At 34.0% G+C, this 13,133-nt stretch overlaps 1 protein-coding gene across 1 annotated transcript; it reads left to right on the forward strand.

Moving 5' to 3' along the window:
* The first annotated feature begins 1,966 nt into the window (after positions 1-1,966).
* LOC132758828 (RNA-binding protein 42-like) lies at positions 1,967-10,365 on the forward strand. The gene is made up of 6 exons (XM_060750531.1): positions 1,967-2,125; positions 4,718-4,871; positions 5,759-6,077; positions 6,681-6,911; positions 8,183-8,377; positions 9,250-10,365. Exons 1-6 carry the CDS (start codon positions 2,073-2,075, stop codon positions 9,360-9,362), a joined length of 1,065 nt encoding a protein of 354 aa, XP_060606514.1. The 5' UTR covers positions 1,967-2,072; the 3' UTR covers positions 9,363-10,365.
* Positions 10,366-13,133: the final 2,768 nt, after the last annotated feature.

A 13,133-nucleotide genomic window follows, 5' to 3' on the forward strand; every position in this document is an offset into this window, starting at 1 on the left:
TCCAAAAGCCAGCAATTACAGACCAATATCCCTTACTTGTATCTCCTCTTAATTAATGGAACATATTATAGTCTCCAACTTGGTGACCTATTTTGACAAGTACAGTATCCTCAGTCCCTATCAACATGGATTTCGGTCAAAACGTAGCTGCGAAACTCAACTGCTGAGTTTCTCCCAAGAAGTATTTGACAACATAGACAGTGGACAACAGACGGACGTGATTGTGATGGATTTTTCAAAGGCCTTCGACAAAGTCGACCATCACAAATTAATCCATAAGCTTAACAGAATGGGTGTTAACGAACAGGTATCCATCTGGGTCAGGTCATTTCTTCGCCACCGTAGCCAAAGGGTTGCGGTGGAAGGTCAAATCTCCGACCAGCTACCAGTCTTATCCGGTGTCCCTCAGGGTTCAGTCCTAGGACCCTGTCTGTTCCTGGCATATATCAATGATTTGCCAGAAACTGTCAAAAGCCAAACCAGGTTATTTGCGGATGACACTATAGCTAGTCTATTTATATAGGACAGACTGACGCTGACAGACTACAGGACAACCTACATAAACTTGAAGTTTGGGAACGGGACTGGGCTATGGAGTTCAACCCAGACAAGTGTGAGGTGCTGAGGATCACCCGTAAAAAGAACCCCACCATCTTTCCATACACCCTTCATAATAAAACTCTCAAATCAGCAGAATATGCAAAGTACCTTGGAGTAACTTTCTCTAAAGACCTTAACTGGACACAGCATATTAACCTCCAAGGCCAAAAATTCTCTAAGATTCATCCAGAGAAACGTCAAAACCCAAAACAGGCAACTCAAAACATCAGCCTATGTTACTTATGTCCGACCACAATTAGAATACTGTTCCACCATATGGTACCCCTGGCAGAAACATTTAAGTCATAAGATTGAAAGTGTCCAACGAGCTGCGGCTAGATATGTCTGTAATAATTTCGACAGTAGTGTAACCCAAATGCTAAATGAACTTGGGTGGCCTTCCCTCCCCAGATCCCCCAGTCCCGTACCCAATAGCATCTAAATTCCTACTTCCCTAGAACTCTCAGGTATTGGAATAGCCTTCCATATCAGGTCAAATTCAGTTCCAGCCTAGATGCCTTCAAGGATAGGTTGGCGACAGTCACCTTCTAGTCCCCACCCCAGTATGTTTTTAATCTTGCACTCTTTCTTTCATCCTGCACTTTTTTTTATCTGTGATCTTTATCTTTTAGTATGCACCTAATACTTTTAACACATTTTTCCTGACAAGCGCCACCCAGTCATAGTCAGAATTGATTGTTCGGGAGTAACATGTAGATGTAGATGAAGATATACTGTATAACTAATTAAAACCGAAATATAAGTCCTACTAGAAAAAGAAAAAAAAATAATAATGGAAAAACCAAATCAGAAAAATTAATGAAAATAACTAAATAAAAACTGTCTAAAATTTACCTATCTGAGACAAAAAAGTAATCCTTCCAAATAATCGGTAATTAATTTTTAAAAGCTTGTAGTAAACGAAAATACTTCAAACATAGTCGTACGTGGGGCTCGAACCTATGATCCCTGAGTTGAGAGAATTTTATTCCTTTAAAACTCTCTTTAAATTTTTTAACTTGGGTCAATTCTAGATATTTACAGAAATGTAGATAAATGTTTTCTATGTCTGTGATATTAAGTACATGTACATGTACAACTTGATCTTAGGGCTGTGAAATATCAAAAATGTAGCATAGATAATTGACATGGTTTTTTTTTGTTTTTTTGGGGGGGTTTTCTAGTTAATTCAACAAACAAGGTCCAAAATGATAAAAAAAAGTCGAACGTTTCACTTTTGTATAGTATAAGTAACAGTAGTGTATTCATTAAACTGCCATAAATTTATACTGTACTGTATAGGCCCTTTTCATTTTGACAGACTATTTTCAGCATGTACATTTGCCTTTTCCGCAGAAAGGACCTTTTCGGTTATTGAGTGCTAGTTTATTAAGAAAGCGTTTGTCAACACTGATAAAACTTTAATATTTTTCTCAATTTTATGAAAACGTAAACGTAAGACAACAAACAAAATGTCACACATAAGTCAGCAACGATTGATAGAAATGGAGGCGGAGATGGACAGGTATTAATATTTGTTATAACTTGAAACAAACTAATAAAATTTGATGTCAGGTTAGCTCGTCCCATGGTCATCTCGTCCTCAAGCTCACCACTATTTAATCGCCCCTTTTAAATAGGTTTTTTGTAAGCCTACTGGACTTAGATTTGAACTAGAACAACACTAAATTGTAAAAATGGTTATAACTACAGGTGAAAGTAGTAGTCAGACACTACATCTCATGGACGTACATGTATGGATTTTGTACCAAACTGCACGCTACTGGCATGCGAGCAGTTCCCGTACAAAAATCATTGTTACTTAATCATTATTTTTTATTACGCTCACTCACCAATAATTGAATGTTACACATCAATATTCGGCTCGTCACACAAATCATGGAAATTCCATCATGTTCTAAACATAGAATAACCCTTACTTATGAGGCCTCATATGGGGTACCGAAATTATCCATTATTTTGTATGAAGAGAAGTAGTTCCCATACATAAAATCTAACCCATGATAATTATAAGATTTTATTATATCGGACCTATTTTTCATTTACAATTGTTGAACAGACCATTCTCTAAGAGATAAATAGATGTAATTCAGGAAATAGAGCGTAGACTAAACGCGGGTATCTATTACCCGGTACCGTTACCCCAACGCATTCATATGCAGTAACATGCTTGTATGCATGATATTTTACGCATCAAAGCCATAAAATTATTATTTATAGTAATATTGGTCAACATTCTGATAATTAAACAATTTTTCATCTCATTGCCTACTTATTTGTAAACAGGTGGTATTAGTGGAAAACCCTTTAACAAGCCTCACGTGTAAGTATTTTTGCGCATGCGCGCAAGGACGGAATCCCCCAGAGAAAACAAGGTCACGTTTTGACGACGCACAGGTGAAAGTGATTTAAAATGAGACTTTATATACGTACTGCCGAACTGACAATTAGATTTTGTCTCGTTTATGTATCTGCTTGATTTGAAATGAATTTTTGAAGAATGCAAGTAAAAATCAAGCGTTTAAATGAAAAATACGGGTACTGCTTCTGTACGGGAACTGCTCGCATGCCAGTATAGGTTTATTAAAAAATATAATAAATTCTCCAGTATTTTGACTTATCCAAACATAACCATACAGTACACATCTTTTTAATATGAAAAAGGCAAAGCCTCAAAGGGAGCTCGATTTTCTTTTACCATGAAATAGTTTAAAATAATCGTTCATTTTTATTTGTCAATCGGTATTTTATACACTGCTTCCATTTATTCTGGTTCCTCCTTTCTATTATGGTTCCCATATAAGTGCGCAGGACACCAGTCTACGCTTCCGTTTCAGTGATTTTTCTACTTATATAACAGACTCCGAAAAAAGGCCTCTTCCCAATTGAAATTTTCTTTAAAATCATGCAGTTTTCCCAAAAATCTGAACTTAAACCAGCTTTTTTACTTCCCAAATCAGCAATTTTAGCGATAATTTTTCCCAAAATCAAGAGGCTCAGGCCTCTTCCCAATTAAGTGAGAAAAATCACTGCGTTTTCAATCAGAGTACATCAGCTTTCAGGGCCTTTTTACCTTCTATAACAGGGGCCGGTATAGGGCTGCTTCCCCAAAGAAAATTTCTTTAAAATCATGCAGTTTTCCCCAAAAATTGAATTTACATCAAGTTTTTTCTTCCCCTTTTGCAAATATACCATGTAATTTTTCCCCAAAATTAAGGGCTGGGCTGCTTCCCCAACCTGTGAAAAAAGGCCCTGGCTTTTATCGTTATCTTGTAATTCGATAGTTGCGATGTGTCAATTCGATACTTTGGACGAAAGTTTTCAAAACCATCACCTAGCAGGTACTCGCGTTACCATAAAGCTCGCTTTGCGAGCAGGCCCTTCGTGCCAGCTCGTCGAGATCGCTATAAAAGTTCCCGTAACCCAGATTTTACCCCCTATATTATCTTGCATTTTTGAGCATTTTGTGAAAAATGGCTGTTTTCATTGAAAAGCCTCCTGTTACAAGTTCAAATTGCTATGAAACTATAAAAAAATGTTTTCATACTGATCAAACTTGGCACAAATATAATGAACAACAAACCTCTATCAGATACTCAAGAGGAATGTGATCTAGGAGTTATTTTTTTTAAAAATCCTGAATTTAGCAAGCATATTTCTACAAAGATTAACAAGTCAAACTGTATCCTAGGTCTCATTATCAGGTCATTTGAGTATTTAGATGAGTATACCTTTATTAAATTGTATACAGCATTGATTCGTCTGCATGTTGAATTTAGAAATGTTGTGTGGAATCAATACTTAATCAAAGATATATCAAGTCAAAAAAAACTTCAACAAAGAGCAACAAAACTAGTTCCATCATTGAAATATCTAGTTCATACATTGACCGTTTAAACTGCCAAGTCTAACTCATGGTATATTAAGAGGGGATATGATTCAGACATTCAAAATTGTTACAGGCTTAGATGACTGTACTTTTGAAAAAATTTAGTTATTCGGTACCAACAAGAAGTCATGATTTAGTATGAAAAACTGTCATGTTTTGTATCATAATTATATCAATTTAATGGGGTTTTTTTTATACTTCTTTCAGATTTGAGCAAGAGATATTATCTGAACCATCTGCGAGTGACCTCCCACGTGTTGTAATTGGCTCTAATACATACCACCAGGTGTCGGCACAGTTGAAAATGCTTCGAGCTCAATCTGGAATGTCAATAGAAGAGAGGCAGAGAAAACAACAAGAAGTAAGTAATAGATTTGACTTACAGCTCAACTATTTCTTCCTGAATTTTGTGTTACTCATTAAAATTCATTCTGTTGTATATTATGCATGGAAGCACTATTATCTTTTACACAAAGGTTTAATGTAAATTTTCTCAGCTACTGGTAATACTCAATATTATCATAGATTAAAGTTTGATTCAAGTTTGTTCTAGTTGTCATGGTGAAAAGTTTGACCCACAGTGTTACCATTTATCCACATATGTGCTTGTTTTGTGCATAAATTCCACCATTTACCTATAGATATTTAAAGGGGGTTTTAAATTTTAGTAAATCAGGATAGATATTTCTATAGCTAAAACCATATTTTACGCACACAGGGATTTAAAATTGACAATTTTTCTGACCGGGGACCGAGCAACTGGGGGCTCAAGACAAGTACAGAAAACTATGAACAAAAAAACACAACATCAGGGAGAGTACGACGATGAAAAGATGACGGGGTTTATGCTGAAGGGGGGGCAAATACAGTATAGGTGGGTTAAAAATAATAAAGAAAAATACGCAAAATAGCAGACTTTTTGCACTGTTATCAGCTGAAACAGAAAGTTTTTTTTGGGGAAAATGAAAATTACATTACAAGTTAAGTACTACAGGTTATTAATTTCATTTTATTTTTAGTTTTTAAAAGGCAAAACTAATAATAGAAAAAATTTCTTTTGGGGAAAAACTTATTTTGGTGGCAAAGGATATTACTTAAATGAAACAAAAATTCCTCTTTTTTTTCTTCTTTTCTCTTAACAAATTTCTGTAATATAACTATTTCATGTACTAATCATCTATTTACAGTTGGCCGTCATGAACCACCAGCAAAGAAGCCAGCTTTAGATCTAATTTCCCGATCTTACAGCCCCCACCACCACCCTCCACCTGCAATGACTTCCACACCATCCTTCATGCCGCCACAGTACGGCACAGAGCCCCTCCTCCCCCACCCAACAGACCTCCTATGGCAGGACCACCAAGAATGAGACCCCCACCACCACATGCACGACCTCCATTGGAGGCCCTATGGACCGGGTCCAATGGGACCTGGTCCCGGATATCATCACGGGCCGCCCAATGGGTCCAGGGCATATGGGCTGGGACCTGGGCCAGGACCTATGAGAGGTCCTCCTCCTATGGAATGAAAGACCAGGATTTGTATGCCAGGACCTCGCCCAACTTTGGTCACCCTTGGTCCTGGAATGTACGACACTTAAATCTCAAAAGGAGGAGAACATAAAAAAACAAAGACAAGGAATGAAAAACCTAAATTTTATTTTTCCTTTTCCCCCTTTTAAAATGAAGAAAGGGAAAAAAGAAAAAAAAAAAAGAAAAAAAGAATGGATGAAGAAGGTTTCAAAAAGCTGGTTTATCAAATGGGTTTTTTAAATTTTTCATTTGAAATACATTATGAATTTTTTAAAAAAGAGTTAATATAATTCAAATTTATTTTAAACAAAACGCACGATTTCACAAAGAAAAATTTATACTTTTAATTTTTGCATTTTTAAAAAAAAAACACCAGACAAAAAGGAAAAAGTTATTTTTACACATTTAATAGTTTTGTTTTTGTTGGGAACCAAACTTTTTAAGCACTCAAATCGTTCGAACAACCATACAACCCAATTTAAAAATTTCTTTCTCATGGAAAAAAGGCCCCTTTGGGGTTTTAAAACCCGCGGGCAGCAATCCTTAGATTACTAATCTGATGTGTTAACCACTTGGCGATGCTGCCACTCAATTATTTATAAGTTAAACAAAGTTAACCTTGTATAAACGTTGTATAGGTACATCAGAGAAGTCAACATCTGAGGAAAGTAAATCTGTATACACAGTGACGATGCCACCACCTATAAAACCTCAACCTGAACCAGATGATGATCTACATGTAGCAGATATGGATATTGATAGTCAAATTATGTCAAATAAAAAGGAGAAGAAAGAAAAAAAGAAGAAATTTATACGTATGGCTGCAGGAACAACATGGGAGGATCCATCTCTTGGTGAATGGGACCCAGGTATATTGTTATACATGTGCTTATATTATTTTCAGAGCTTTCCTCTCTTGTATGCCAGTTTATTATACCAACTGTATAAATATAGGCGAGTTTGCATGTTAAGGCAATTTCTCACCCAGGGGCCCTCCTATTGCAGGGCGACTTGGAGTGGGACCTCTTTTATCACCTCAAAATGATAAATGCTCTAGAGAATGGAATCAATCTATACTTATTTAGAAATTGATAATGCACCAAATATTTTACCCGATTAGGCCCCAAAAAATTGTGATATGTTTACCTGACCCTAACTCTGACCTGATAAGTACATCCAATCCATTTGTTTTTTTATTCAAACAAAATTTACTACCATTTAGTATGGTAACGCCCGAATCAGAATGTGTATGATACATACTTGTTTAATCATAACCCAGTGTAACAGAATTGACAGCTTAAACTGTTTTCTGTGTTTAAACAGTTAGAGATCACCATACTTTCAAGCATTTGGAAATTTACAATAATTATGCCATTTAGAGGGAGAATTATGTTACCCTGTCATCTTGCTGTCACACTGTCCATATGAAGACTGACTGACAAATCGCCATCCATGTCTAGTTATAAGAACTAAATCTACTTAGAAATATCAAATGAATTGTCATTTTACAATTAAAAACTTCAGAAACAGACCAAACCACAACAAAATCTGTACCCAAAAGAAAACGAAACATCATACCCTTCCTTCTTTGGAGAGCAGTACAATTTATATATTTAATGACGTAAAATTGACCAAAGTAGTGTCCGGTTGCAGTCTAACTAGACATTATACTGAATTCTATGAAATCTTCTAGCATCTTAGCTTGTCATATTTAGGGTATTTCATACTCAAAGCAGGGCCAGGTTTTCTTTTCTGACGTCACCCACTACTGTTGAATAAATTCAGAACTTATATATTTTCACGAGATAAATAGTTGTTCTATTAATGAACTTTATAAGGAAAATGTTTCTGTGTTTACACTGTACGAAATTATATTTAGACTTTGATATAATTTACTGTTTAAAAATTAATCATCTATTAATTACATGTACTTAAATACATGTATATTAAACTATGTTAGCTCTATCATTTATCTGTCAAGTTGTTGTCTAATATTTAATTACTATTAATTATTCTATGAAATGTGTTGGTAGCATTAAAAGTATCATATAGTCTGCATCACAGAAAAGTTTAGAGAAAAAATAATGTTTCATAGAAAAAAAAGTTGTGCTATATTATACTCTTTAATTTTCATTTACAGATGATTTTCGATTATTCTGTGGTGATCTTGGTAATGAGGTAACAGACGAAGTTCTAGCCAGGGCTTTCAGTAAATTTACCTCATTTGTAAAGGCAAAGGTAGTTCGAGATAAAAGGTCTAATAAAACTAAAGGATATGGTTTTGTGAGCTTTAAAGATCCAACAGATTATGTTCGTGCAATGAGAGAAATGAATGGTAAGATATGATAAATGATATTAAGGGAAGGATAAACATTAGTCACATACACTGACCTTTATGATATTTAAAAACAAATTTTGGTAACAGAAAATCAAAATTTGAGTTATAACTGAGTTATTATAGAATTCAAGCTAGATATATAAAGTTGTATATACATGCAAATAATATGCGACAATATTTTGAATGCATGTCATTATATACCTCATGATGCAGTGGCGATTTTAAAATAAACCCCAAGAAATAAGAAATTTTACTGTCATATTGGGGTACCATTTTGCATCTCATTTAAAAATGTGTTAGAATCCTTATCAGTACGATTATAGAAGAATTATGAGTGCCAATAATATTATAGTAAAATATATATTATAGTAGATCTTTTTCCAATTACTTTTACATTTTCATTTTACTTTTTACAAATACATGTACTTATTATAAACTTATAAATGAAATATTGGGAAATATTAATGAAATAAAATGCTTATTTGTATTTTATGTATTTTCACTGTAAAAATTTATTTTTCACTGCAGTGAAACATATTTACCATATTTTCATTGGTGTCTTGCCAGATTTCTTTCTTCTTAATTCAGCCAGTACACAAAATTAAAAGGGAATTCTTCCTATTCATAAGGTTAAAAAAGAGAACAAGTATATAATAAAACAGTAAATTCAAATTTTCTATTACCCGGTAATATGGGATTTAATTTCATCTTGTGGTATAAAAATGATCATATTTCACTTGTGGCTACCACTCGATGAAAATAAATCCTGTATTTATAGAAGAAACTTGAATATCCTTTATTTATTTAGGAAACCAGCTGAGGATTCAAATGTTATCTTTCCTTTAATAAATTTGTTTTTTTATCTTCAGGTAAATATGTTGGGAACAGACCAATAAAACTGAGAAAAAGTAATTGGAAGGAGAGAAATATTGATATAGTGAAGAGGAAAGACAAGGAGAAAAAGAGACTAGGATTAAAATGATGAGACTTGTGAGAGGGATGTACATGTGAATAGTTTTATATACCACAACACTGATTGACGACCAAACATTTGAAATGAATTGTCCAGTCAGATATCGTCTTTCAGAAAGTGTTATCCTGACATATAGTGCTTTAGTCCTGGTGTTGATTAACTTTTGCAATAAATCTGTTTCCACTCATAAATAATTGGAAGCAATCATGGAAAACAAAAAATCTCTTTCATATACTTTTGCACCTTAATTATAAATGTGCAGTTTTGTTTAACAACAATAGATTTGTTAACTATGATCATACTAAGAAGGTAGTATACAATAAGTTGAGAAGGATAGTTAGAATATGACTAGCTAGCCAACAAAAACACATTTCTCCTATACAGTCAGTATACTTGTTCTGAAATAACTTTTATATGTCTCATACTTTAGGACAATTTTTATTGTGAAGCCTGAGAAAATAAACAGAAGCACAAACATAAACACTTAGGTAAATAAAGACTTGGTTCAAATTGATTCTGTTTTGAATGATAAATTGAAATGTTACCATTAAGGCTATTGGTACTTTGCGAAACGGAACGAAACGAAATGGAACGAGGGGCACCATATAGGGAAATTAAGAATTTAAGTATTCTAGAAATCTACAATTAATATCAGACATTTAGACAAGATAGTTTGTGAATCATGCAAACATTGGGACATGGCAATATAAGTGGTAGTGTTCTTAAAAAGAATGCATAGACTGAATGCAGTGATTGAAGAATAAGAATGTAAAACACAAATTTTATCCGATCTTTTTTAAGGATTACAGACCCAATTGAGCCTGTACATGTATGTGAACAGCAATTATTGGTATTTTCTAGTGTAATGATGTCAGTGGATTATTAAACACTATCTAACGTGACAAATGTACTAAACATAGGTAATTAAAGAAAAACTGGAATCATTATGAAATGCTGTATGTAAATGTAGGTGTCCAAAATGATGCATACATTAAATATATTTGTTAATGAATTGTTCTTTTGTTAGTGTTTTTACCGTCTTTGAGTCTCTTAGTACATTTATATTGGCAACAATTAAAGCTACTCTCCCACACAAAACAGGTCTAAAAACATCAACATATATGTTAAAAGTTATTAAATATGCATAATAGTAAAATTTGCAGTTTCCACAAGATATCTGTGACCTAAAGGCCTCAACAGACGGTAGGATTTTGAAGTACACCACCAATTAAAACTAAGATGTACAGACAAATCTTAATGTGTGAAGGCTACTATTTCTTGATTTCAGACACCTTATGTCTAGATGTAAGGGATGGGACATGTTCTATTTTGAAAATCTTGTCGTACTGATTTTTTCAGACCTCCCACAATGACAAGTAACAGATAACCAAATTATCTCCTGATAATGGGTGTAATGAATGAAATTCCAGAACAATTAGGGCTAAAAGGTAAACATAGTAGTAAGATGGGGTAAAAATGATGTTGAAAAACTCTTCAGGAGACCCAAAGTTGTGTTATGTTCGAATCCCAAATTATTCCGAAAATGATTATGTCATGGTATTGAATTGAATTGTTCTCTAATTATGGGAGGGGAGGTAGTTTGTAGGCGGCCAGATAGCTTAGTCAGTAGAGCCGCAGTAGGGTATTCCGAGGGTCCCAGGTTTGAGTCTCGTTCAGGCTTCACATTAAATAAATAAATATATATATATTTTTTTTTTTAATGGAGGTGTTTCAATCATTACTCATGGCGAAAAAAGTATTTAGTGAGTAAAGTATGTAAAGGATCAATGTCAAGGGATCCTTTTTATGGGAAACCTCAGATGATTCTTACAGTGTAGAAAATTTTTAATACCGTCTGAATGCAAGTGTTGTATAGCTTTGAAAATTGTACATCTTATCTCTAATTAATGCTGTACAACTAAATCCTACCGTCTGTTGAGGCCTTTAGGGTTGTCATGATTCACTGGACACAGATATAAACACCCCTATCATCAAGCCTGTTAACATGAAGCGAACAGGACAGTTTGATGCAGGTAGAACTTACAATATGTCAATTTGAAAACCTGATTTCAGAGATATGTCCTCTTTTTTTTCCTTTTGCCTCTTCTTGTAGACATAATTTTCTATGATATATTGTGCAGCTATCCTTTGCAGGATAAAAATCAAAGGGCTGCATGCTCTGTGGTATTTTCTGATCTTTCCTGTATAAGTTTATTTTTATATACTATTATTCATCTTACGCAGTGACTGCGTTTAACAGTTTGTGATTGATACATATGGAATTTTGCATGCCTAGAGTTGCATCAAAAATCATTTTTCATTTTTTATTACAGCCACACTTTATCCTTGCATATCGTGGCTATTTCCTTAAAAAACACTTCAAAAAAAAGTTGCCTCAACAAGGATTTTAACCTTAGCCTCTCACACCTAAACGAGCGCGCTACCTCTGCACCACAGTGAAGTAATACGTATGTAGCGTGAATAAAAACAAATATATTGTAATTCTAAAATTTTGAGAATTTTCATTTCGTAATTTGTAATCCTTATTAAATTTCGAGGTATTTTGTTCACGATAAACCTGTTGTTAAACACTGATGAAAATAATTTAGCGAAAATCTTCTCGCCAAAACAGTCAGACATGTATATATTCCATTACTCGACAGTCTGATTTATTTGTGTACTATGCTCTGGAGTATTCGGGTAATCGACATAGCTAAAAATAGCGTTTTCATTAAGCTTTACGGAAATAGTCGAACATTTTCATTGGGTAAAAAAGATATTCATCCGAAAATTTGTGATTTGTAAAACCTCATATTTCTATTGACTAATGTAAACTTTAAATGCACTGTAATTCGTTTAATGCCTACATTAAAAATTATTCTTTCTTTTAAATTGCTGGTTTTTAAGCAGTTTTGAGTGAGAACCTCTTTGCGTTGTTAGGTCTGTGAGGAAATTTTGTGTTAGACCGTGGATGTTAGCTATGTATTTACTGATCTTGCGATCAGAAAATACAAAAACTTAGCAAGCACGCAACCAACGAATCAACATGCAAATGGTTAACGGGTGTGTTTTTAATTTAAGTCACTATTTACATAATAAATCATTGAAACAGTTTAAAATTTCAGCATAATAAACATTGCAAAAACTTAAGATGTTTTTTTGTCGGACACGACATGTAGTAATCATCTAGTTCCATACAAATGTGAGTTTGTGGTGAAATTCTATCTTTTTATAACATTTTATTTCAAAAACACCCCAACTACAACTATGTGAGGGAAAGTAGATTTAAACCTTAAATTGTCACCAGTATACCACAAGCCCAGTATATACATCTGTGCATTTTGATATTTATGTAAGGTATATTGGCTGCCATTTCCAACAAACACCTTTGAAGTTTCTGTATTTTCTGATCTAAAGCTAAACTGCAGATCCCCATCTGCTTACTTGTTTTTTCAGCATAAATTACCAGGCAGTGGCCTAGTAGTAAAAGTTTCTGCCTCTCAACTTAAGAATGGTTGGTTTTATTGTACGACATTGGTACTGGTTAGATACTAGAGACATTCTTTGAGCTACATGCTTTCTTTATATACCAATTACATGTTGAATGAAATTATCTTGGACTTACTGGATTCACATTTATTGCTGTGGTTACAAGTGACACTTATAAAATTTACATGTGCAAAACATTGTCAACTACAAGGGTTTTTGTCACAAAAACATATGTCTCCCAAATCTATGTATGGTCACTTATCAGGAGTCGTGTGAAGTTTCATTGAAATC

This window comes from Ruditapes philippinarum, unplaced genomic scaffold (genome assembly GCF_026571515.1).
Source record: "Ruditapes philippinarum isolate M1 unplaced genomic scaffold, ASM2657151v2 ctg300_1_1_1_1, whole genome shotgun sequence".
In the NCBI taxonomy this organism is placed as follows: Eukaryota; Metazoa; Mollusca; class Bivalvia; order Venerida; family Veneridae; genus Ruditapes; species Ruditapes philippinarum.

Bases quoted from the DNA above. Each gene is read 5' to 3' on its own strand.
- LOC132758828 (XM_060750531.1), top strand. From the start codon at position 2,073: ATGTCACACATAAGTCAGCAACGATTGATAGAAATGGAGGCGGAGATG. The intron at 4,872-5,758 runs GTAAGTAATAGA...CCGATCTTACAG, and splicing joins GGCAGAGAAAACAACAAGAA to CCCCCACCACCACCCTCCAC. The intron at 8,378-9,249 runs GTAAGATATGAT...TTTTATCTTCAG, and splicing joins TGCAATGAGAGAAATGAATG to GTAAATATGTTGGGAACAGA.